The sequence below is a fragment of the Ochotona curzoniae genome, unplaced genomic scaffold, assembly GCF_017591425.1.
Source record: "Ochotona curzoniae isolate NIBS_2020 unplaced genomic scaffold, NIBS_Ocur_1.0 contig_3498, whole genome shotgun sequence".
NCBI classification, from domain to species: Eukaryota; Metazoa; Chordata; class Mammalia; order Lagomorpha; family Ochotonidae; genus Ochotona; species Ochotona curzoniae.
In genome coordinates this window covers 15,002,529-15,029,917 of record NW_024465885.1, presented here as the reverse complement: position 1 = coordinate 15,029,917, position 27,389 = coordinate 15,002,529, and the positions used below count along the sequence as shown (strand labels likewise).

At 35.7% G+C, this 27,389-nt stretch overlaps 1 protein-coding gene across 1 annotated transcript in view; it reads left to right on the top strand.

Moving 5' to 3' along the window:
• EPHA6 (EPH receptor A6) overlaps positions 1 to 27,389 on the top strand; it is a 795,505-nt gene that overhangs the window by 654,932 nt on the left and 113,184 nt on the right. The window contains 1 exon segment of the mRNA XM_040980604.1: positions 21,244 to 21,453. Within this exon segment, the coding sequence (XP_040836538.1) occupies positions 21,244 to 21,453 (210 nt within the window).

The window sequence follows — 27,389 nt, the reverse complement described above, 5'->3', positions numbered from 1 at the left end:
ACCATGTGGGATATGTCCCATTCCCATCTGCACATAGGGTTTCTACAAAAATAAATTTCATGAGATTAAAATGCAAATGATAATGTGATATATGTGTAGAGAAATAATAGGGTCTCTATTCCCATACTACCATTCTTTAATATTCTTACTCTTCTTTGTAATCATATCCCAACTCCCCCAGAAGCTTAAAGTGCTTTATAAACTTTATGTCAATAGTAGGCACTCAACTCCCATGGCAAGCAGAAATAAAATATATAAATGTATATAGCCCATAAATTCTCAAAAGCAAAGTCATTTTTCAAACTGCTGCTTTGGAATTTGATAATCACAGCTTCTGTGAGCACAGTAAAGAAGGAAGTGGCTAAATGCACTGCATTGTAGGGGAGCCATCCATGGCTCATTAATAGCCTTCTGTGCTTACTGGAAGCAGAAAAGATTTCCCTTCGGTCTCCCACACTATTTGAAACTCACTTCAATTTGCTATTTTATTGTGAAGGAGTGGTAGCACAACTAAGTACAAGATTACAGTCTCGTGCCGATGCTGTTGGCTGGCTAGCTGTGATATTGTACTGGATTCATAAATCTCCAGCTGTTTGGAATTCTTATGGACAACTTGAGATATATATTGGTAGCAAGGAGGTGTCGTCAAGTTCTTCAGTAAGTGTGGTGGTATACATGCATGCACATAGAAAAGTGTGTGGGTGTAGATGTGATTGAATGCACCAAAATATATTATGACTTAGCAGTCAGAACACCAGCCTGCCTGCCTGCCCAGAAGATATGCATCACTGTTATACACGTTTCCAACCTTACCAAGGATATATACCAGGATGAATTCATTGTAGCCTTAGCCATTATTCCTGTACTCTCCAACAACACATGTGAACAATACATGTGAATACATGAATACTTTGTATGTCACTTGCCTAGAAACTGCCTGCCTCTCTATTATTTTAGTAAAGATTTATTGTTTTTATTCAAAGGCAAAGTGACCACAGGAGAGAGAGGCAAAGAGAGAAAGTTTGCATTTTCTGGTTCACTTCTCAAATGATTGTCAACAACTGGACGTGAACCACGCTGAAGCTAGGGGTTAGAAACTTCCACCTGTAACTCTCATATGGGTGACAGGAAGTCAAGCATTTGATCCATCTTCCCCTGAATTGCCAGTAGGAATCTGAAAAATGATTTGAGGAATCAGGATGTGCACCAGTGCTCTGATATGCAAAACTTGTTTTAACAATGTGGGCTTAACCCACTATGTGGATCTCTATTTTGATAACAATATTATCTAGAAAGTTAAGCAAAATAATTATAAAATATTTTAATAACTAATACTATATAATGGGCACTTTAAAATACCAAATGTTAGCTACAAATTATTCCATTATCTTACATGTGTTGAGTATGACTTTATACTACCACAAAATTCAGTTACATCAAAAATGTAATACATTTCTTTTAGTTGTAGATGATACAGTTTTCATGCTGTAGACTCTTGCTTACACTTCAAATCCTTTAGCATGAGGAAAAAAAGAGATCTTACATCCACTGATTCTCTCCCCCACACGCCTGCAACTGCCTCTGGTTCAGACTAAACTTGGGAGCCAGGAATTCCATCCAGGTCTCCCACAAAGGTAGCTAGGTGGTGGTACATGGACCACCACCAATTTTCCCCCAGGATAATTAACAGACAACTAGATTGGATGTGAAACACTTTGAAAAAAAATACTAGCTGAGCCACAATGCCTGTCCAAGTAATAAATATATGTATGTATGTGTGTATAATACATGGAATACATTTATTTTATATATAAATTTTATTATGTTAGAGTTATTATACAGTATGTTGAGTCTCAAATTTAAACAAATGCATTTTCTACCGCAATTGAGATGATGGTGTGGTGGGGGCTTTTTCCTTTCATCCTATTCATGTCATATATTAGAATTATTAATTCTCATATTTAAGCCATCCTAACATTCTGTGACTAAATTCCACTTGGTCATGGTGCATAATCCATTCAATGTGTCATAATTCATCTAATGTTTCACTGAATTTGGTTTTGCTGGTATTTAAAGGTTTTTTGCAACATTCTTTATAAGGAGTATTGATACTGTTTTCTTGTACTGTATGGTTAGCTTATAGGACCGTTGTAATGCTGGTTCACAAAATGAATAAAAGGGCTCCTCCTATTCAACATTTTGGAAGAGATTAAGAATTCTTAGTACATTAAATGGTTTATAGAGATAAATCATCAGAATTTTTGATTATTAATTATTTCTCCATACTAGTCTAGGAATATTCACATTTTTTCTCTACTCATGATTTAGTCCTGATAGGCTTTATTTTTCAAAGAATGTTTCTCTATCAGGTTTTTCAGTTATTTAATTATTCATAGTATTTTTATATCTTTTCAGTTTCTATAGAATTCAGAAAAAATGTCCCTAATTTCACATTTTAATAATTGGGAAAGGCTTAATTTTTCCTGGTTAATTTAGAGAATCCATTGTCAATGTGGTTTATTTTTAAACACTAACTTTTGGTTTTCTTCATAGTTTCTGCTATCTTTTTGCTCTCCACTGCATTTAATTTGCTCTATGTTATATTATTTTTCTCCTTTATACCAACTTTGAACTTAGTTTGTCCTTGTTTTTCATTGCCGTCTAAAGTTAGGTTGTTGACATGAAATCTTTTTTTTTTCTTTTATAACAAAAGAATTTAACTCTATCAAATTTCAAGATTACCCTTCTTTTCCTGTGTCCTGTAAATTTTGATATGCTGTACTTTTAATTATTTGTCTCTAAAAATTATGTAACCTTGTGATTTTAGATACACCAATTACAGAAATTTATGGATTTTTCCTGGTTTTTCTTGTTATTGATTTCCAACTTCGTCTATTGTGATCTGAGAAGGTATTTTGTATGAGGTTTATTTTTCAAAAACAGTTTATTCTTTTTTTTATTATTATTATTACATTACATTATGTGACACAGTTTCATAGGCTCTGGGATTCTCCCAACCCCTCCGCATGCTCTACCCCCATGATGAATTCCTCCACCTTGTTGCAGTATTACAGTTCAAATTAAATCAAGATTCTTTCATTGCAAGCATATACCAAACATAGAGTTCAGCATCTTATTGTCCAGATAAATTCAACACTTTCTTGGGGAGACCATCTCTGGTCTGAAGGTAGAACTGGCAGAATATCATCCCGATCAATTAGAAACCCCAGCACAAAATCAACAACAATTTACAACATTATGGAATTAATTGACATGATATTGAGTAATCAATATGTTAAAACAATGCAAGTTCTTAACCACATCCTATGACTACTTCATTGACACTTCAATTTTTGTTTGTACAGAGAACCAGCTGCTATACACCTTAAAGTGGTTATAGGGAACTATTCAGCTGTCTCATGCCGGTTTTATTTTAGTATTTAGCAGTTTATTGTGTTGATGCATAATTTTGCTGAACTTGGCAGATTTTAGGATAGTCTAAACTGGCTTATAAATCTAATAAGGCAAATGTCAACAGTTGACGTGCTAGAACAGTTTTAGGAGGGATGTGCAGAGAAATGGTCTGACATGTGGTCTGCCCTGAAAACTATTCCACATTTGGTTAAGAAACACATTTCTACTCTTTCCAGGTAAAGCAATTTTGTCTATTGGATTTAGTTCACTTATTGATTTGCTTGTGTCATTTTCATCTTTATTTATCTCTCTGGTTGGTCTATCCAGTATTGAGAATACTCTTGTATTCCCCAGTTTTCTTATAGAACTTTCTATTTCTCTTTGATTTTATCATTTTTATTTGGATAATATACAGGCTTTTATTAGTTGCATAAATGTTTATAGTATTATGTTACAATCAAGGGCATTTTTAAGATTTCAGGAAATTTAAATAATTTATATCCTGGAGGGAAGTAAGAATAATTAAAGAAAGTAAGTTGGTGAGGCAGTATATTTCAGGGAATGGAAAGGAAATGAAGTAAGGACCTTTGTGGACAATTCTTTGAGCACCAAAAACCTCAGATCTTCCAAGACTAGAAGGACCTTGTGTATTGGACATGGGTAGATTTTGAGAAAGAAGCACTTATTGAAGGAAATTATAGTTGGTGTTTTTACATTTCATGCATTTTGGGGAGATTTTTTGCTATGGCTTCAGGCAATCCTCCGTTTGAGATATATGTTGGGAATATTTGCTAATGTTAAAAAGAAAAGCAAATCATCACTTAAAAACCGTCCATAAATAGCAGGTTTAACTCCAGGGACAGGTTTTTTTTTTCAGTCAGCAAGTAATTGTAGCCCATTAATGCAAGTCATATAAGGAAGAATCTTCTGACATGTAGGTCCTATTATTTGTATTGGTTGCGTGTGTTTTTTTATCCATACCAGGTAGTCCATATCTTTGACACTTGAGAAAATAAAATGATGAAGTTCATGTGGAACATCCAGCTGATTCTGGCCAATGGAATGTATACTTAGCCATCAACTCCCCAAATGTAAAAGTAGAAATGGTGGATATGCTGTTTCAGTAGGTATCACAGTAAAATATGAATACAAAAATGATATTGCAGTTGACAATGAGAAGGTGTTTCAGGTCAGAAACAAGTGAATCCTTGCTATGAAAAGAAGGATACAGAGGCTGACAGGATAGAAATAAAGAGAACTACTCTGGGATAGAAATGTTCATTGGACAGAAGAGGAAGTACCACAGTACTGTCTTATTCAGGATTTGGATTGCATGGCTTTAGTTGCCCACAAACTAAAGGTTGAAATATGAATTGAAAAATTCTAAAAGTCAGTAATTCAAATGTACTGCATTATACATCATTCTGAGCAGTACAGTGATAACTCTCACTGACCTATTTCATCCTGCCCAGAATATTAGTCTTTCTTTTGTCTAGCTTATCCTCACCATATACTCTATTTTCATTCTAGTTGATGCCTTGGGGCATATGGTCCACAGTGATCTCAAGTGCTCTCAAAACAAAATTACCTGCTTATATTCCCCCCAAATCATAAAGTATAGGTGACAATGATCTTTATGGAAAAATCCCACCAGTGTTTCATTTTAGAAGTAAAAAAAAGAAATACTTGCAATAGGAAAAGTTATTATATAAAGTACCATTAACAGGCAACATTGGCCCTCCTGAATCTGCCATGAAAACAGAAAGATAATGCTGAATTTTTACCTCCAAATACAACCCTGTTTCCTCTGTCTCTTGGCCACAACAGTGGTTTGTCATAGTCAAATAGACCCAGCTTGTATTGAGCACATCTAATTATTGATCAGCTCAGACATTAATTTAACCATAATACACTGCTTAAATTTATGTGCTATTGCTGACATAATAATATTTATTAAATATGCAATGGGTGAATTAATGTCAGATTCTGTATAGGCCTGTTGAATCTTATGGAATAAAGTTATGGATGATTTTCAAGGTTTTGGGGAATTACTGGAGAACTTAGGAGTACAGGTTGGTGCAGAAAGATTGGCCAACATATTTTTTTTATCAAGAAAAAGGACATACTGAAAACTATCAAGGAATGTTAATAAATGAGGAATTTAAAGAACTTGTTCAGTCATCTCAAGAGGAAAAGGAAGATGGAGAAGAAATTGAAGCAAGACCAGGACCAGTGTGATGGCTTATTGGCTAATCCTCTACCTGTAAGCACCGAAATCTCATTTAGTTGCCAGTTTGTGTTCTAGTTGCTCCATTTCCCACCCAGATCTCTGCTTCTGACCTGAAAAAGCAGTGGTGGATGACCAAAGCCTTGGGGTCCTGGACCTACCTGGAAGACACTGAGGAGGCTCCTGGCTCTTGGCTTCAGATCTGCCTCGCTCTGGAAATTATGGCCATCTGAGGATTGAGACAGTGGATGGAAGATTATTCTGTCCTCCTTTCTGTAAATCAGCCTTTCCGTTAAAAAGAAATATTTTTTTAAAATTTTGAAAAGACCAGCATTGTTAATGTTATTCAGATTTGCCAAAGTGCTTCAAGTTGTACAAACATTAACAGACACAATTAAGAAATACAATCATCATATTAGATGCAGCAAAAATTCACCCACATGCATGTTGAAATGTTACAGTCTCTATCAGCACTCTGATTAGTTGAAAAGAGACATCACCATACCAAAATTCAAAGTATTCTATAGGGAAATTATGATGAAAACAAAAAAAGCCTGTCCGTGACACAAAAACAAACATGAAAATCAGTAGAACAAAATGGAAATCCCAGAAATTAACCCACACATCTTAAGCCAACTTATTTTTTACAAGTGAACTGAAGTCAATGCAGGGAAAATGGACAGTTTCTTCCGCAAATGGTGCTTGGACAATTGGATACAAAATTTTTACCTTATACCTCATATAAAAATCAATTCGAAATGGGTCAAAGATCTAAATCTATGATCTGATAATATTAGGTTACTAGAGAGAAGCATTGGGGAAATTCTGCAAGTCAAAGGCATAGGTGATGACTCATATGGAAGATCCCAGAAGCACAGTCAAATAAAACAAAAATAAATAGAATTACATCAAGCTAAGAACTTTCTGCTCTACAAAAGAAACCATAAACAAAGTGAAAAAAAAGCCAGCAGAAAAAATGAGAAAAAATATTTGCAAATTATATAACTGGCAGAGGAGCAACATCCAGGATCTATAAGAAGTACAAGAAACTAAACAGCAATGAAACAAACAATCCAGCTATGAAATGGGTAAAATATATGTGCAGGCAATTTTCAAAAGATGAAATTCAAATGTCTGATAGACATATAGAAATTACAAATAAAAATCACAAGGAGATTCCACCTTTCCCTGTTGAGAATGGCTATCATGCAGAAGTCAGAAAATAATAAATGCTGGCGAGGATGTGGTATGAAGGGTATCCATAACCACTGCTGGTTGGAATGTAAGCTACTAAAATCATTAGAGAAGATGGGTCTCAGATTCCTCATGGATTGAAAATGGATCTAACACGTGAACCCAACATCCAATTCCTGGGAAATTACCCAAAAGAAATGAAATCACTATGTGAAACAATTACTTGTATATGTATGTTTATTGTAACTAAATTCTTTTATAACCAAGATATGAAGTTAAATGTTCATCAGTGGATGACTGGACAAAGCAAATATGATGTATATATACACTATGGAATACTACTCAGCCATTGAAAAAGAATGAAATCTTGTCTTTGGCAATAATGTGGATGCAACTAGAAACCATTATGTTTAATGAAATAAGCCAGTCTCCAAAAGACAAGTATCATGTTTATCCTGATTTGTAGTAATTAACACACAGAGTACAAAAATGAAATCTATATGACTGAGATTGACGTTTTGGATTTGATCACTGATTACAGCCTTTGTCTATATACTTAAGGAATATTAGGATTAAAAAAAAATTCTGTACTTGCTGTGTGTTGATAATTAATGCAACACTAAGCCTGTGATTGTTAAGTGAATTGATAGTTTTCCATTGCAAAAAAAAAGTTTTTAAAAGAATGAGGAGACACAGAGGGAGGATGGGGAAGGTCAGAAGGTAGGGTGGGAAATATCACTATGTTTCTAAATCCATGTTGTTAAATATGTGAAATTTGTTCACTTTATATAAATAAATTATTTTTTAAAAAGAGATTGAGGGCCCGGCGCGGTGGCGCAAGTGGTTAAGGCCCTCGCCTAGCACGCCCGGGATCCCATATGGGCGCCGGTTCTAATCCCGGCAGCCCCGCTTCCCTTCCAGCTCCCTGCCTGTGGCCCAGGAAAGCAGTCGAGGACGGCCCAAGGCTTTGGGACCCTGCACCTGCGTGGGAGACCCGGAAGAGGCTCCTGGCTTCGGATCGGCATAGTATCGGCCCGTTGCGCTCACTTGGGGAGTGAATCATCGGACGGAAGATCTTCCTCTCTGTCTCTCCTCTCTGTATATCCGCCTTTCCAATGAGAAAATAATAAAAATAAATCTTTAAAAAAAAAAAGAGAGATTGAGAATCAAGATGGCAGAATAGGGTAAGGATACATTTAAACAGACAGAGAGATATTAGCCAATGTGAACCAAACAGGGCACATTCCAGGAAATAGGACAGAACAACAGCAGAGGGATACCTGGAGGCTGACAGACACAGGAAAGCAGCAAACCCAATGTTGTGGAGTTGCAGTGACTGATACCCCAGCAGCATTCAGCCAGCGGCAATCTGGACTCCACCAGCAGCCAGAACTACACCAGCAGCAAGGTGGGAAGGGAAGTTAGCCGGGAGCTGCAGAGGTGAATACAAAGAACTGCCTGTCCTGCTGGTCTGTTTGATTTGACCAGGAGCAGAGACAGAGTGTGGCGGGTCAGATGGGTGGTGCAGGAACAGGGTGGATTTCACAGCCCAGTCTGCCTCCTAGAGCTGTGTTGGACACAACTTTGTTTAAGGAGGCAAGGGCTATTGGGCAGGACTGCACATGCATGGAACTGAAAGTAAACTCATTTCTGACTCAATGAATTGCAATAACGTGGCATCCTACAGATTTCACCAAAGATAGGTCCAGGTAGCCCTCAGAAGTGAAGGCCAGCAGATCAAGAACTCTAGTAGTAGCACATCAGGTGCAGTTGTGTATGGTATGGCGAAGGCTTTAAGATGTCATGAATTAGACTGGATTAAAAAACAAAACCCATCTATTCATTGCCTACAGCAGACATATCTCACCAACAAATATCAGCAGAAATTATATCTCATGGATTTTGATTTTTTTGTTAGTTTTATCTCTTCAAAACTTTCTTCTGATTAAATTCTTCAGTGACTCATAGATCATACAGTAGCGTCATTTTCTTCAGGAAGGTCCTTGATTTTCATTTCTTCAGCGACACTTTAGTCATTACGTAGTATGTTATTTAACTTCATGTCATTATAAATTACTATTTTTCTTCCTGTTGCTGTTTTTGTATTGTGGCTTTTCATTTAATGGGATATACAGTAACTTTGTAATGGAGACTATCATATCCAGATGTGAGGATACAATGCAGTATGCATCTCTACTTCTAGACAAAGATGGACTCCCATGAAACTGTTTACTGTATCTTGACAATAGGATGCTGACTCTCTGCCATTGTCCATGCCCACAATGATGCACATATGACTGTGTATGAAGAACTATACTATATTAATTATATAGGGGAATTCAGTGAGGGAGGAGGAAATTGGGAAGGGGATAGAGGATTTCCCAGGGCCTATTGGACTGTATCAACAAATGATAATAATAAAAAGAAAAATTTTTTTAAGGTAAAAAGAGACAGCATTCAATTATACTTGAAAAAAATTCCGTGCACACACACACACACATACACACCAAAACAAACAAAAATCAATACCTTCATCTAGCATGATTTCCAGTCTTGTGCCTTGTCTTCTCACCATGTTAATGCGATGGTTTAATGATCCTAACACTGTGTCAGAATGCCTGTATTGTTCATCTCACTACATCTCATCACATGGGCACTGGCTCATCATGTGTTATCACAAAGGTACAGGTGAGTAAAGCATACTAAATTATGTTCACTTTATGACTACATTTTGTTGCTAATACTGTAGCTAGTTATGAGTTAAACATTATCATAATACGTGTGCATGTATTGGTAACAACGTAGTTTATGCAAGAGTCAGTACTCTCCTAGTTTCAAGCATCCACTGACGTCACAAAACATGTAACCCATGAATAAGAGGAAAAATAAATAGATAATTATTAATGAGAGTAAGAGACCCAAGTAAAAGACAAATATGGCTGGAAGTAGGATCTTGGCAGCTGGATGATGCAAACATTTTACAAGAGATGGTTTAGTCAGGAATTTTATTAGATTTGTTATGCTGCTAACAGTTTGATAGTGACCATGATGGGAGTATTTACAGCATAGAAGTGAATAAATGCTACAGATTCATTCTGTGTTTTACAAAGGGGCAGGGTTACCAACACAACACTAGACGGGTCTGTATTTCTGATATGAAGCAGTCCAGTGTCCACCTGGGAGTCAGTAGCTAAAGCAAAAAATTAAGAGAAATATTATAAATTAAGTTATCTAACACATTTGCATACATTTCCTGTGAGTCGGGAATTGTTCTAATTTCCTACATTAACTCCTCCGTTGTTTACAACCCTGTGAAGTATGATTTAATCTTAATTTTACCAGGAGGGAAACAGAGACAAAACAAGTCAGGTAACTTGCCAACATCATTTTTTACACAAATATGTATGAAGATATTTTAGCAGATGAGCTACTAGTCCAGAACTTTGATTATAGAAGAGGAAAAAATCGAAAATAAAAAAATAATGCAAAGAAAAATGAATGTTCAGCAAAAGATATGATAAATCAGATGCTGTTATGCTGTGGACAAAAAGCAAAAATGAGAATGAATTTTGTTATTAAACTGAGCTGGTGGAGAAGGTCTCACTCAAAACTGACATTTGTGTATAGAAGAAAAACTGGGGGGCAGGGGCGGGCTGACTTGGTAGCCTAGCAGTTAATTTCCTCACCTTGCTTGTGTCCGGGATCCAAAGGGCACCGGTCCTAATCTCAGTAGCCCCGCTTCCCATCCAGCTCCCTGCTTGTGACCTGGGAAACAGTCCGGGACAGCCCAAAGCCGTGGGACCCTGTACCCAAGTAGGAGACCTGGAGGAGGCTCCTTCCTAGCTCCTGACTTTGGCTTAGCACAGCTCTGGCAGCTGCAGCCACTTTGTATCTGACTTTCCAATAAAAAATAATCTTAAAAAAAACTGAGAGGAAGCAATATTGGTACCTAGGCAAACAGGAGCATATTTTGATTAGCAGAGATTTTTAATCTTGGCTGCACATAAAAATCATTTAATTTGGAGATCCTTTAACAGTTGTTAAGTTCTAGGCTATATCTCTGACCAAGATATCTCTGATGGGATATCTGCATCAATATTTGTTTAAAATTTCTGTTAAATCAAGTTTGTAGCCAAAGTTGGGAAACCTCTTAAGTGTGACCTTCAGGCCCATTGTGATGATGCTGACATTTCTGTGGGAATTACAGGGAGCTGTTGTAGGGCCTGTCATATAGGAACAGCTTGATTGACTAACCATATTTTAAAATGATCATTCTGGATTTTTTTTTTATTGGGAAGAAATTTCAGTGGAACACATATAAATGAGGAAATTTTTTCAATGATCCAACAAGATGATAATGACTTTGATAAACATGCTTGAAATAGAGTTAATAGGAGGATGTGAAATTTTGTGAAGTATTTTGATAATTGAGTTAACAGGATTTCCTGATGAGTTGGACAAATTATGTAAAAAAAAGGTTCATGGACAAGTTATAAAATTAACATATAACATGTTATTAATATGTAACAGCTGCTTTTAAAGTTATTGTATTGTATTAATTTATGTAGTAAACATAAAACACCTAGAATAGCATTGGGTAACAGTGAATTACCTATGATGTCATCTGTTGTTACTACTACAGTGTAACTCAGAAGAGATCACTAAGTGTTTTAAAATTGCTTTTCTGTTACTTCTTAGTCTGTTTATTCATGTAGCTAAAAATATTTGTGTTTTTCACCACTTACCTCAGGAATATGAGTTTTTAAATAATAGATACAAGCTCATGTTAGCATTTCAAAAGCAATGTGAATCATTTGAAGAGTTTCCTTGAACAAACACAAAGCAAATATTAATTTAAAAAATTAAAGGACTCTTTTAAATATTTATGTACTCAAAGTATAAATCTAGTAAAGATGGCATTTTACCTTATGCTGCTTATTTATTAATAATGAGAACTGTATTTTATTAGCATACTTTTCTTATAAATTGTATATGCATGGTTACATTTTTGCTAAAGTATAAGAGTGCAATGAATTGGTATCACATTCATTTTATGTTTGACAGAAAAACATATAAAATGCATTTATTCACGAACAGATCTTTATTTTATTAATGTTTCCTTACTTATTCTTATTTATTTAAAAGGCAGAAACACAGAGAGATATAGCACAAAAGAGAGAATCTTACTTTAATTCACTCCCCAAATGCCATCATCAGCTGAAGCTGATTATCTTGGTCTCTCACATGTTTGACAGGAACCCCGGTACCCATGCCATCATCTTATTCTACTATTTCCCAGGATGAATTAGCAGGAGGCTAGGTTGGAAGAGTACTACCCCCTGTACGAACTAGAACTCTGGCATGATATGTAGGGATCCCAAGCAGTGCCTAAATTCATTGTACCCTCACATCCACAATAGTTGTTTCAAAAGCTTTGAGAATGATGGTAGACTCTTCATTGAAGAGAAAAATACATATAATTTCATACAGAAGAATTTTATCATTTAGCATGCCAAATGCTACTTTGAAGTTATAAGACATTAAGCATCTGGCTATATAAATACATCATGCAGCCAGGATTAAGTACATGAATTCCTGGACTTCCATTTTTAATTTAAGAGTTAGAACATCACAATCCAATAACCTAAATTTATCTCCTGAAGCATTTTAATGATGTGATGTTCAATGTCATTTGTATTACGAGTACTATGTTTTAAATTCACCAGATTAATTCTCCTTTTAAATATAAGACTTCACATTGATTTTTACGGGTTTGTAATTTATAATTATACTGATATATATGCATACATAATTTCCATGCATTTTTCTGAATCCCTCTATTCCTACCTTGCCATTCAAATCTACCAGTTTGGATTGTGCAGGTGGTTTTGGATTTACAGAACTGAACATTCAACTCAACACTTGAGTTTCTCAACCATTCTTGGAAGTCAAATTTACCTTCCTAGAAAGATTTTTATAAGAGACACTCTTCAAAATCTTCTACTGGGTAATTAAAATATTGTTTAGGTGATGCTTCACCAAGTTGATAGCATGTATGGCATGCTGCTCCAAATGCCAGACAAAGTAACTTTATTTTCTTGACTTTGTACAACTGCAGTACACAGTAGCAAGCATAAAATATCATCTCAAAAACCTGAACGAAGAGGGTTTTTTAAGCAAATTTAGTATTAAGCTTTGAAATTAAAACTAACACTCTATTATATTCAGATTCCATTTAAGCCCTTAAAATGCAATTCTGAAATGCAGCTACCATGTTTCACAAATCCCTGTTTTTCTTTTCTTCCTAGATTTTTTATGTATGTTAGAAATTATGTTTTAAGTGTCTTTATGTGTAAAATTTCTGATTTAATTCATGGTGGCTTTTTCTATCAATGTCTAAACAGATAACTTCACCTCACATAGTTTCAAAAGCCAGGATGACTATAAGAGAAAACCTGAAAGATTAAGAAGTATTCTGGAAGTTTTAAAAATTTTCCATTAGGGAGACCACAAAACCAAGATCATTTTCAATAAAACATATGTATTGACATGAATTCAATTGTTATTTTTAACAGAACATTTTAATATTTTTGAATATATGAACAACTGTAGTCATTTCTTTTTCAAATTCAAGAACATTTTTTTTAAAGATTTATTTTATTTTTACTGGAAAGGCGGGTATACAGAGAGGAGAGACAGAGAGGAATATCTTCTGTCTGATGATTCATTCCCCAAGAGAGCACAACAGCCAGTACTACGCCAGTCCGAAGCCAGGAGCCTCTTCCGGGTCTCCCATGCGGGTGCAGGGTCCCAAAGCTTTGGGCCGTCCTCGACTGCTTTCCCAGGCCACAGGCAGGGAGCTGGAAGGGAAGCGGGGCTGTCAGGATTAGAACCGGCGCCCATATGGGATCCTGGGCGTGCAAGGCGAGGACCTTAACCACTGCGCCATCGCGCCAGGTTTTTAAAGTCACAATATGATAACTTTTGAGAAACATATAAAAACTGAAACTTATCCTTAAATTTAAATTACACATGAAATCCTCCAAGGACTGTTCTCAGCAGTCTATTATGAATAATTTGTTCAGAACTCAGAATGCATTTTTTCCATAAGTATTTCTCTAAAGACACCACTTAAAGTACCTAGACAGATCCATAAAAGTTTTTGTAACACAGATTACAACTAAAGGATGTAATGGAAGAACTTGCCTTCAAAAGGGGGAAAAGTGTGTTTCCTCCTCTCTACATGACTTGCCCTAGGCAAAAAGGAAAAAATTAAAGACAATGTTTCTAATTTATCTACTTCCTTCTTGCTGTCCTCTTAACAGATTGTAAAATATTCAACTTTTGCGCCTATGCATATGAACCCTACATGATAATCTTCACTATCTCCTGATTCCCCAGGCTAGGTCTTTTTTTTTTTAAACTTGATGGAAATCTAAATTCTCACCACACCCTGATATTTTTAATTAAATGTTTTTCATGTTTACCCATTTATTCAAAAGGCAGAGTGAGACACAGAGAGGTATACAGATAAACACAGTGAACTGTTAGCAGCTAGTTCATTCCCCAGCATTCTGGGCTGGACAGGAGAAAGCTGGAAACCTTGAAAGCAATCCAGATTTTCCATGTGGGTGACAAGCACCCAGGTCCCTGACATTACTACTGAGGTCCAAGATACTATCAGAAAGCTGGACTTGGAAGAGTAGTTCTGACTTTGAGCTCAGCCAGTCCTTAATTGAGTCTTTTAACTACTTCAGCAAATAACCACTCTTATCTCTCATTGGCTGAGATTTAAATTGAATATTAAATTAAATTATATCATACAAATATGTGACTCATAAATATTATTCTGATTCCTCCAGATGAATTTGCATCTGTTACATGCATTTCTGGGCCAAATAGAATTTTGATTGTGGGCCCAGCATAGTGGTCTAGCAGCTGAAGTTCTCATGTGGGTGCAGAGTCCCAAGACTTTGGGCCATCCTCGACTGCTTTCCCAGGCCACAGGCAAGGAGCTGGATGGGAAACAGGGCCACTGGGATTAGAACAGGCACCCATACGGGATCCTGGCATGTCCAAGGCAAGAACTTAAGCCACTTAGGCTATCACCCCGGGCCCTACTTCTTCTATTTTTGTCAATCTGCTTTGAAAGGCTCATGTTGTTTCTTGTAACTTAAAGTTAGTGAACCATGAAAGTCTTTTGACATACCTATGAACCAAAGTTTCATTGTTTTGTTTTAAATGTCATAAGGAGTCTTTGAAAGTTGATTTACTTTTTCCACATTATCAAAGCACCACTTCATGAGCTGGATTGTCTGTACATATTTGTGAATGATTTGTATAGGTATAGGTGACAGGCACTCTTTAAACTCAGGAATAACCACTTATAAATGTACTGCATGCAATATTTATCACTCTTACTTCATGTTTTTAGGACATTGCATGGAATTACATGCTGTATGTGAAGCGTTGCACATTTTTCAGCAACAAAATTGGACAGCAGTGATTTGCTCTATATTCCACAGATCTTTGAAAGTCTCTGAGACTGGTTGGTGGACTTGACATGATCATGATTCTCCAATGAAGATCTAACAAGAAACATAAAGGAGATATATGAAAGGCATTTAGTTCCCCTTTCCTCACTCTGCAGCAAAAATATAAGAATCTGGTAGTCACAGAGAGTCTGGAATTGAAAAGTAGGGATGACTGCAAGTGTAGTTAATTCCTCAGTACTTCTTGTTTGCTCCTGATCTGCTCAGAATCTGAAAATCATTCCACAAAAAAATTCCAAGAAAATGTCTTCTAACTTACTACAAGTTTAAACAGTTCCATTCATTTAAAAGAAAAATAAGGAAATTCATGTCATAAAAATAAGATTAAATCAGTTCAATTCAGCAAATAATCTTGAGTGCATGATGTATCTTTGCAGATTATTATGTTAAGGATGATAAGGATGAACAAAACAGGGTATATTCATTGCTCCAGATGAGATGATTTTTCAAACCAGTGGAAGCGAGACACACACAAATATTGTTTTAGCCATGTAGGTGCAGACAGAGTACTTTGAATACTATAAATAAACTTGATCCAACTTTATTCCTCTACTTTCCTGACAGTTCATCTGTTCATCCCTCTCATTTATGGGTCTCAGTGATGGGTCTGACTCTGCTCCAAAGTACACTTTAGATGTGGCACAAGTCACCAATACCACGCTTCCTAATTACTCTACTGGCTTTCAGAATGCCTTCATTCTCCAAGCGCAAATCATAGCCTATCACTAAAGTAAGTTATCTTTTGGATTTCAGTGGCCCTCAGATCTGTCCTGATTTTGCTTCTGCCTAATTTTCTACTACTCCTATTATTCTCTCACTCAACAAGTAACCAAGGTCATTGTCCTCTACTGCCCAAGCATGTGAAACATATCCCCAGCTTGAGCCATTTGCACATGTTGCAGCTTCAGTTCCATCATTTCTTTCTTTCTCTTTGTAGCACTCCATTTTATTTATGAATCATTATTATTTGACATCATTTTGTGTTTTTTTAACCTATCCTGTCTCCTGCCTCCAATTAAATATAAGTACAACATGAGCACCTTTCTCTTTTGCTCCCATGTTGACCCTTAACAACTTGAACAATTATAGGCCCATAGTTGATACTCAGTGACATCCGAAATAACATCTGTGGAGATCCTCAAAGACCTCCAATAGCAAATGATATTTATCATGAAAAAAACCCCACATGTGAAACTAGAATAATGTTCCCACAATAGAAAACTGTTTAAATTAAAAAAAAAATCATATGGTTAGGTGAATTGTACATAGCAGTTGCTTTAAAAAATAAGAATGTGGTACTAGGCTAAACATATAAGCAAAAGTTAGGTCTTTCTATTAATTCTGAAAGCCATAAACTTAATTTTGTCACTAAAAATCACCAAAGGATATTATGTGAGTAACAGGATAATATTATGTTTTCATAGGATGTAAATACATTTTTTAAGAAACCAACTTTCTAGACAATGTTATCATGGAACTCAGCCTATATTTGTCCTCAGCTCAGACCAAATACTTGAGCCCAGCTTAAGACAAATGGATGCTGAGAACCTTAAGTGTCTGTGAGTGCAACCCATGCGTCATGGCCTGGAAAACCAGTGGGCTGAGCTTGTACTGCAGCGGAGATGATGTGACAGACTAGTGACTGCTCCGATCCGGTGGATGCTGTGCTTGAGGCACTGACTGAGTGTCCAGTAGAGTTCTGCTGCTTTCAGAAACAGCAAATCTTTTTATGTATAGCTGTCAGAAACCCCTTCCAATCAGGCTCGGGTATTCACTCACATACAGGGTAAACTGTTTATCAGCAGTCAGGTTGAGAGAGCAAAGGAAGAGAAGAATGAAATTAAAGTGAATCGTAGCTACTAAGTTCTGAGACACAGTGTGTAAATATGCCACAGTTAGTCTCTTTCATTTGAATCTGCCTTCCTGGGAAGAAACCATATGTCATAAAAAAAATTCATAGTTTCTTTTTGATTAATCTCCAGTAGGAAGCCCAAAGATATTAAATCTTGGTGCTCTCACATTTTTCTTCTCCTCTCATAAACAATTCAATTCGATTTGAATTAATATTTATCAAGCGTAGACACAATGCATGACAGCACAGTGGATGCTGTAATAGAACTATGACATAAAAGGTATAAAAACCATCCCTAAGAAAAGAAAACATTCTATTTTATTCAGGACAATAAGAATAATATAGAGAGCAACCACTGTACCATGAGATAATATCAAAGCTTATTTAATTCAGTCAGCATTTATTATTAACCATCTTCCATAGTCAAAGAAAATAGAATGTTCTAAACCAAACCAGAAGCTATGTTGACAAAGACTTGGAAAAGTAATATATTTTGTCTGAAGAAGGGAGTTTGAACATTTGTAGAGAAACAAATGCATGCAGTGCCTCATGTATGAATAAACTGGGTTATTTCTCTTAGCTAGACATAGATAAATGAAACCTCATTTGTTAATGTTTGTTTTGGTTTAATGGTCCTAAATGTCTTTTAGAACTTGCTTTACTGGGCCAAAGTTTTCTGCTCAAGCCAGTCAAAATGAGATAATCTTGGAACAGATCTTTTTTTGAGGGGGAAATAAAACAATCGCAGATAAGAATGCTGGCGCTGTAATTGGATTATCTGGGTTCAAATCCTCACTCCATCTCATACTAGATTATGAAATCTCTTTTTCCTTCAATTTGACCATCCAAATGATGTGAACAATAGTTTCACCTAGGATTAAATCAAGAAACTTGCAAAGAGATTAGACTGGTAAATTTATGGTATTTAATGAATGTTAATTTTTATTTGCCCAGAATAACATGGCAGCAATTAAGATATTTACTCCCAAATAATATAACAATATTTTGGGATCTTCTGTCATCAGGACCACATTTTGTAAACAAGAAACAAGCAGATAGGTAGAAAGATGATATTAAAGGTATGTTAAATAACAACTATCATTATAGGTAAGTCAGGAGATGCACTATATGTTATAGATTTGATTCTCCCTACAATCTAAGTTAGATGATGCCAGCCCCATTGTGTATATAAAGAAACTGAGGCTGTTTTGAGTTTTCAGATGATCTGTTAATATGTTTTACTAGTTAGTCTGTCATTTGCAGCAAAATGAATGCACATGGAGGACATCCAGTTAAATAATATCAGATAGACCCAGAAAGACATGTTTCCTCTAATAAGTGGGAGATAAAATGAAAACTCTGTATGAACACAGAATAATTCAGGAGGTTTGGAGGAGTGGGAAGTTTAGAAGCAGTCTGGATTTAAAATGTAGAGGAATCAGCGTATCATTAATTGTGCGAAATATATTAACAATATGAATAATAATACTAATAAAGAAGCTGGTTGTAGGGCATATGAAAGCTATTTGCACTATTTAACAATTTTTGTTTTGTAAAATTAAAAATCACTGGGACTTATACAGTTTATTTAAGCAGAAAGTCCTGCTTGACATGAGTTGTGATGGGAGGTAACCTCATTTGTTTAATATCTACAAGAGTAACTTTTTAAAATTTAGTATAATCCTTTTTTAAGCTCTAATTTTACTCATGGGTATTGAGATTCCTAATAGAGGGAGGTAGGCTACATGATAGAAGAGGCAGATTTCATCTAATAGCGCACTGTCTAAGAAGATGGATTAGGAACATAAAGAGCTAATAACACCAAAGATTTTCTTTGCTGGGTTATCTTTTATACATTAATTATACAGAAGAGCCTGCTTAAATGGATACTCCTTCTGTAAAGAGTGTTTCTTTTAGAGAAGGATCTTTTTGCTTGTTCTTTTGTTAAGAGATATTATCATAGAGCTATCAGAGAGATAGGTTGATATTATATGACAAAGTGTAAGTTTATTTCATTTTAGTGTAAACCATTTTCTGTAACTGATCGATGGGTTATTCTTATATGAAAAACTGTGTGACTATGATACGTGCAGTCAAATCATTCTTGGGTGTGGTGTTAAATCTTCATGAAAACAATTTTAAATTGAAAAAAATTAAGATGCCTTTGTTTGTGTTCGTTATATACAGTGTATGATAATATAAACTTCTAGTCTCTTCCAAGGTATTCATTTTTAGTATCATTCATATAATCATCCTGCTGTATAAGAACATTGAACATTTTCATTTTTCACTGCACTCATTAAGAACAAGTATCTAAATAACAGCAGAAAAATAAGCATTACTTTTTCAGATTTAAAATATTATTGTTTTCGTTTCAAATTTACATCTGGTCTTGGTGGATCCATCTTGCACAGATAACAATTTGGTGTATTTCACTCACCAAAACTATGTTATTTCTAATGAACTTGTCACTTCAACCCATTTTTAAGTGTACATTTCAGTAGTCTTAAATATATTCCCATTGTCATATAACCAATCTCCAAAATGTTTTCATCCTTGCAAATTAAGCCTCAGTTCTGTTCCCTTCCATCCTCATCATCTCAGTAACAACCATTCTGCTTGCTGTTTCTGTAATTCTGACTATTTTAGATGCCTCAATTTGGTAGACTTATACACTCTTTTTTTTTAAGATTTATTTATTTTTATTACAAAGTCAGATATACAGAAAGGAGGAGAGGCAGAGAGGAAGATCTTTTCCGTCCGATGAATCACTCTCCAAGTGACCGCAATGGCCGGTACTTTGCCGATCTGAAGCCAGGATCCAGGAACTTCTTCCAGGTCTCCCACGTGGAGTGGGGACCCAAGGCCGTCCTGCACTGCTTTCCCAGGCCACAAGCGGGGAGCTGGATGGGAAGTGGAGCTGCCGGGATTAGAACCTGCACCCATATAGGATCCCAGTGCGTTCAAGGCGAGGATTTTAGCCACTAGACCATGCCGCCGGGCCCAACTTATACACTCTTTACTTTTGTGTGATAGCCTTGTTTCACTTAGCATGATGTCCTAAATATTCACTCATGATGTAGCATGTAATAGGAGCTCTTTTGTTTTAAATACCTGAATAATTTTGCATATTATGTATTTTTAAATGTTATTTCTACACCAGATGGAGGGAATAAGATGGGATTTGCTACAATGCATCCGTAATTTCTGGATTATTATTTTATGTTACAATATTTAATCCTCCCCAAATGGGAACTAAAATAATCCCATTTTCTGTCAATTACCAAGCCCTTTTCTATTTTCCACAATAATGAAAAAAGTAGTTGAGTCATTTTGTTTGCTTGTGTTTTTCTTTCCATTCCAAGTTCCAAGGGTGGGGAACACCTGGCCTCAAAGGCCTTGAAATCATATAGCTTGGACGTGCAAAGGCAGCTATGGCGGGGGAGAGAGAAATCATACTTCAATCATCTATTGCAGGTTAATTTTTAGGTTGATAATTTTGTATGGTCCCATGACAGATACCATAAATATCTAACTGGTCCTTGACAGAAAAAGTAGGTTCCTCACTTTTTCTTCTTCCTGAACCTGGCTTATCATTTTTCACAGTTTTTCCAGTATTCTACAAGTTGATCCTTGCAAAGTTCCCGACCAACATTATACTGTTTAAAAGTTCATAGCTATGGAATGAAAATTCTCTTTGCTTTGTGGCCTTGACTCTTATTTGATTTGGCTTACTTGATTTATTAAAGCTTTTGAAATGATTTTTTAAAAGATAATTTTGTTTCCTTCTCTTCTTTTTTTGAGCTCTTATTTATCACTTCCCACTAGATTTTCCCTTTCCATTAAATATCAAACAAATACGTTCCTTAATGAACACTATGAATGGTTGAAAACTTAATGTTTTCTTTCATTATAACTAGGGAATTAAATTTAATTATTTTATGTAATGTGTATATGCAGTGCATAAAAATAAATCAACTTACACGATGGTTATTCTTTTGCAGAAACACGATGGTCACTTCACAGTCATCCAGCTAGTCGGGATGCTCCGAGGCATTGCATCAGGCATGAAATATCTTTCTGACATGGGCTATGTGCATCGGGACCTGGCAGCAAGGAATATATTGGTCAACAGCAACTTAGTATGCAAAGTCTCCGATTTTGGTCTCTCTCGTGTGCTGGAAGATGATCCAGAAGCTGCTTATACAACAACAGTAAGTTGATATGCCTTTTGCCGAATGTTTGTTGACTTTTAATACTGCTATTTGAATAATTCCTGGTTTGTTTCTTAATACTGCTTTAGTTTGTCATTTTCCTGATTCACCAAAATCATTTAATTAAGAAGCATTTTTCCATGTCTGAGTGCCAGTTAAGAAAGCAAAACCAGCTTCATTTACTTGATCATTTTCCCTTTTATTGAACTGGGACTCTAAATCATGTTTGAGGTCTTAGTCGTGATTTTCCTCATTGCAGGTCTGCTTTGCCTAAGATATTTGTATCTTCTTTAACTAGAGTTCTGGGTAGGCCCATAGTGCACAGTTAGTAACTCAGTGATCATAAAGAACCACTACCACTCAAATCACATTTAAAAAATGTATGTAATGTTTGATCATACTCAAACAATCTAACTTTATTTGAAGACATAATTATACTCTAAGCCCTTTTCTAAATAATATTTGATAAGAATGTGAACAGAAACAGAAAGCTAAAACTTTAGAACTCTACTGTCATCTGCAAATTATACCAGCCCAGTGTGACCTGTGGGTAGTTTAGATATTTCAAACAGATCCAATACCAATTTATTTACTTTTTTTATTTCTTTGGTTTATTTCTTTTAAGGAATTCAGTATCACTGTCTCTGTTTGGCTAGGATAAAGTTCCTAGTATGTAAAATTACACTATATTTGTTTAGCTTTTAATTTCACAACTGATTCACTTTACAGTTGGCTTCAATGAAAAAATGTCAGAATACCACTGAAAATATCTATAATTTGTTCTTTTTATCCAAATTTAGCATTTTGTAACATGCAATTTTATTATTCAATGCCACTTTATATATATATTTCATTTTATAAGATTTTTTATTTCACTGGCATTGAATTACTTCAGAATGAAGGCAAGTTTATCGTGATTGAAATACTTTATGCCATTAGTATGTTTGCTTTACAGAAAAGTTCTATATTATGTTGTCAATAATAATTCCACAATATGTTTGCAAAATATATTGTTCTAATGAACATTAATTGATTTCTGAACCTGATAAATAGAGTAGCAGTGTTTATGCATCTTACAATTCAAACAGAAAAGCTCATTAAAAGCAAAATTCCAATAATCTCAAATAAGTTGTTCATTTTAGGAAAGCAGTATTTTCAACTTCATATTCTGGAAAATATTATGATTTCTTTCTTTTTTCAACATTTTTATTTTCTTCTTCATTTTTGCGAAAATATAACTTGAAGCAAATGATAAGGTTATGCAATAATGCACATAAAATTTTTGTATTAAGCATATTATTTCTAACTCAGAGATATTCAAATGTTTTATATATATTACAAAATATATTTATATAATTTGCAACAAATCCAATAAATAAAAAAATAAAATAAGGAAATAGCTATTGGACTCTGTAAGTCTATGTAAATAGGCTTATAACACTTTTAACTATTGTTTAATAAGAGAAACTCACAACTGAATTTAAGATGCTAATAAAATTGGCAGCTACCCAAAAGTGGATGAATATATAGGCTTTACTGGATCAAATTTAAAATACTAACTTTAGAAATTTCTGTCTTATGTATCTAAAGAGACTAAGAAGTCTATAAAGTTGCTTTTAAAATTTGGTCAGGCGTTAGAGTTAACAACAAGTTAGGTAACCAGAATATTAACACTCCAAATAGTGCCTCTGAAAAGTTATGGATTGTGTCTAAACAGAGAAATATTAGTCTCTGAATTTTAGGTTATCAATTAAATGGCAAATACTGCAATTTTGTTCTTTTTTTAAAAGTTTCATAACTACCTGTTGAGAAGATTTTAAGGCACAAAATATCATTGACTTTTTACATAATATATACACACATTTGATACTCTTATTTTGAGCTCTTACCTTCCAGAGTTCTTGCTCTGACAGATAGGATTCGGCCTTCTATCATAGTTCACTGCAATTGCATGAGTTGTTTTCACTGAGATCTAACAAAGAAGTAAGTACAGAACAGCAAAGTTCTGAGGAATGCTGAACAAAAAACTAAACTTGAACTGGTATGAGAATCCATTACATAAACAGGTGGAGGAAAGGATCATGTTGATGGAAATGTGGACACCTGGACCAGAGGACAGGAGCCAGGCAGGAGGTGATGCTCTTAGAAATAATTGTGATAGTGACTGGGCAGCACTATAAGAAACTTGATGGTTTTTATATGGTGATAGAAGTACATTGTTCTATCCAAAAAGATGAATGAGAAAATAGAAGCATGTCTTAGAAAACATGTTCACAGTCACGTGAAGAAAAGAAGGAAATATGGAAGGGCTGGAGGTTGGCTTTGGGTGACAGGGAGACCAGTTAAGCAGACCAAGAAGGGCATAAGGCGTTAATTAGGGTAATGGCCATTGGAGCAAAGATGAAGGAGAGAACAGGAACTCATTCTAAACATGCACTGTACAGCATGCCACAGTAATTAGATAGAAATTGTAATGAAGGATGGGGTGTAAGGATGACTCTGATGTTTTCTAGATGAGGGAACTGGTTGAGTAGTCATGCTGTTAATCAAGACGCAGACTCCCTGTGATTGATGCCCTGGCAGGCGGCATTGCCTTGCCAGCAGCAGTAGAAACAGAAGGTCACAGATGCCATCTCAGGGTAATCAAGATAATGCCAGCAAGCACTGGCATTTGGCTGCAACTTTGTATAAAACTTAGCACTGTGCATGAATGTGTTTGCCCCGCCCCAAATGTTTTATATAGCTAATTAAAAGAGTTAAGATCATTAGGAAACTTGCCTGCCTAATGAAGATATGCCTGAATTCAAACAGGCCCTAGCTAATAAAATGCAGAGAAAGAATGATCATTTATACAAAAGCACTTTTTGCTTTACAAAACATGTTTCTGAAAGTAACTGTAAGGTATAAATTCCTTTGACCCTTTGGTGTATTTGTCTGTATGTATTTGGTTTTTCAAGAGATTGATTGCTATCTATGAACATATATTTACCTTAGATTTTTTTTCCTTGCTGTGTAAACATAATTGCTATTTCCTGGTTATCTGTAAAAATTTCAGTACTCTCCACAGAAAGGGGACAGTGAGGAGTTTAGAAATAGTAAGTCATTGTGAATAAGGATTGAGGGGGTTTTTTTCTTTTATTGTAAAGCAAACACTCCTTAAGACAGTAATCTGTTAGGAATCAGTAACTAGACATTTTTCACTAACAGAATTTTCCTAACTTGGAGATTCATATTTCAAAGCAAAGACAGGCAGGAAAGCCAGAATGACCAGTGTGAGCCCAGTGCTGGCCGCACTGCTACACTGGTTCACAATTGGCAGATATGTAGACTGGCCATAGAGTCAAAAAGAACTATGACAAGGATACCCTGCCCACAATGAGTGAGTTCTTTTGAAACTTATTTAAGAGGAAAAAAAATGGATTGGAAGCTAAAAGTAAGCAGAAATTCTAGGTTTTTTTCTTGAAATGTGAATTTTCTGCATACGTTGCTTGGGTTCTAAGATCCATACATTCATTGGGTACTTTACACAGTTTGTTATGATGCTGTTCTTTTGAGGGTCAACTGCAAAATGTTTCACTAATTATCAATCCCAGAAATGATTATCCAGCAAAGATCACTACATCAGTCACCAGAAACCGGAGTCCTTATGCTTGTGCCCTTTTCACCCTGAGCTACTGATGAGATCCACAATGCACATGGCACACATTATCACAGGAGCTGTGGCGACAGGTTTATTACTTACTCACAGGCAGCAAAAGAACAAGGAAGTCACAGCTCTCAAAATAAAGGATGGTGCCCAGGGCAGATGGAATTTGGACTATGTCTTACTTTGCACCCAGCTGAGGAACTTAAAAAGCAGTCTGCCCCAGGATGTACAAGAGTACTTCACAAAGTTAGTGGGACCTTGATCCATTTAGAACTGATTTTTATATAAGGTGAAAGATGGGGTCTTATGCATTACTTCTACAAGAAGATATCTAATTATTCCAACAGCATTTGTTGAAGAAACTATCCTTTCTCCCTGCGTTATTTCCTGTTCTCTTGTAGATTAGTTGGCTAGAGATGTATTGTCTCACTTCTGTGGTTTTTTCTGTTCCACTGAACTTCTTCTCTGTTTTTATGCTAGTACCAGATTGTTTTGATTGCCACTGACATGTAGTCTATCTTGAAATCTGGTGTTGTGATTGCTCCAGGTTTGTTCTTATTGTTTCATATAGTTTTAAATATTCTTAGTTTATTTTGTATCCATATGAATTTTTGCATCTTCTTTCCTATCTCTGGAAGAATATTGTTAAGATTTTTGATTGGGATCACATTGAATCTGCAGATTACTAGATTATGCATAGAAAAGTAAGCTACTACCCTCTCCCCACAAAAAATCCAAATGTCATGTGTTTTCTTTGATTTAAGATGACCTTTATGCAAAGTAAAAAAATTGATATATAATTTAGTAAATATATATATTTTTTCATGAACTGAACAACAGTGACTAGCTAGTGAAAAGTAAAGAAATTTTGCAATTTGGATCTCTACTTTCAAATAAAAGTAGGACTGCCAGTGAAACATTTGAATTTGCCTTTATAGTATATTAAATTTTTGACTTTTGTGTATACCTACCATGCCATCATACACTTAAGTAGCAAAAAGTTAAATTTGTAATGGTTACCAAAAGACTATATTCTATTATGATAATATGGAGGGAAATGTTAGGAAGGGAAAACAAGGAGAGGGAGAGAGAGGAAATAGAGGGAAAAACCCCTATACTACAAAACTGTGTTGTGGAAGATAATAAAGAGATAGAAGATGTTTATAGAGAAATGTGGTTGCTCGACCTGATGGCTGTAGCATGGGTGAGATACCCACATTTCCTATCACAGTACCTCAGTTCTGTCTTTGGCTTTAGTTATAACTGCAGCAATGTACACTGTGAAAAGGAACAAATGAAGATTCAAGTTGTTGGCTCCCAGCCACCCTCCTGAGAGTCCTGAAGTGAGTGCCCAGCTCCTCCTGGCTTCAAAGTGGCCCAATCCTAGTCATTATGAGCACTCTTTACCTCAGCTCCAATCTTCCTCCCATGCCAAAATTTTTCTAAATCATGTCTATGTGAGTCTTCACTCATGGTAAGAAAAAAGCTATGTATGAATTTCATTAATTTTTGATACTAAAATATATTCATCTTTTCATTCCATTTTCCATGAACTTTATGAAGTATCTTCATCTACCTGAGACACTGGGAAAAGTAATGAAGATATCCCACTTTAGGAAGAGACAGGAATACAGTCCAGGCCATCCTGAACAGTTCCTCCCTAACCTAAGATGTTATAGTTCAGGCAAGCATTGTGACTCAGTGGGTTAAGCCATAATTTGGAATGCCAGCATCCCATATCAAAGTGCATATGATTGAGGCACGCTTCTGCTTGCAACCTAGTTTGCCGTTAATGCACCTGTCAGGCTGTAGATGGCAGCCCTAGCAATTAGACCCTAGTCATCTACATGGGAGACTTGGAGGGAATTTCAAACTGCTGACTCCAGCTTGTCTGTCTGTTGTGGTCTTTTAGGGAGTGAATTAGCAGATGGAAAAACCCCTCTCTCCTCATTCCTCAAATCCTCCGTGTGTTCATCTTTCTGTCTTCTCTCTGTGTGTCTCTTTGCCTCTCATTTTTATTTATGAGGGGAAAATGATGTTATATTCACACCGAGGAATAGGAGCAAGGTTCAGACAATGTCAGACATTTCTTCCTTAAGGAGCTACTGCATTCCCAGCCTATTCCACATTGAGAATGACAAACAAAAAACTGGAAATCTGGCTTGGCCCAAAGATGGCTGAGGACAGATAAATGGCCATACAGAGAAAGGATTAAAAGTAACCAAATACAACACTTAAGACACCAATAGTGGACAGTAAGCATGAAAAGCAGCAAAAGTAGTCATAGATT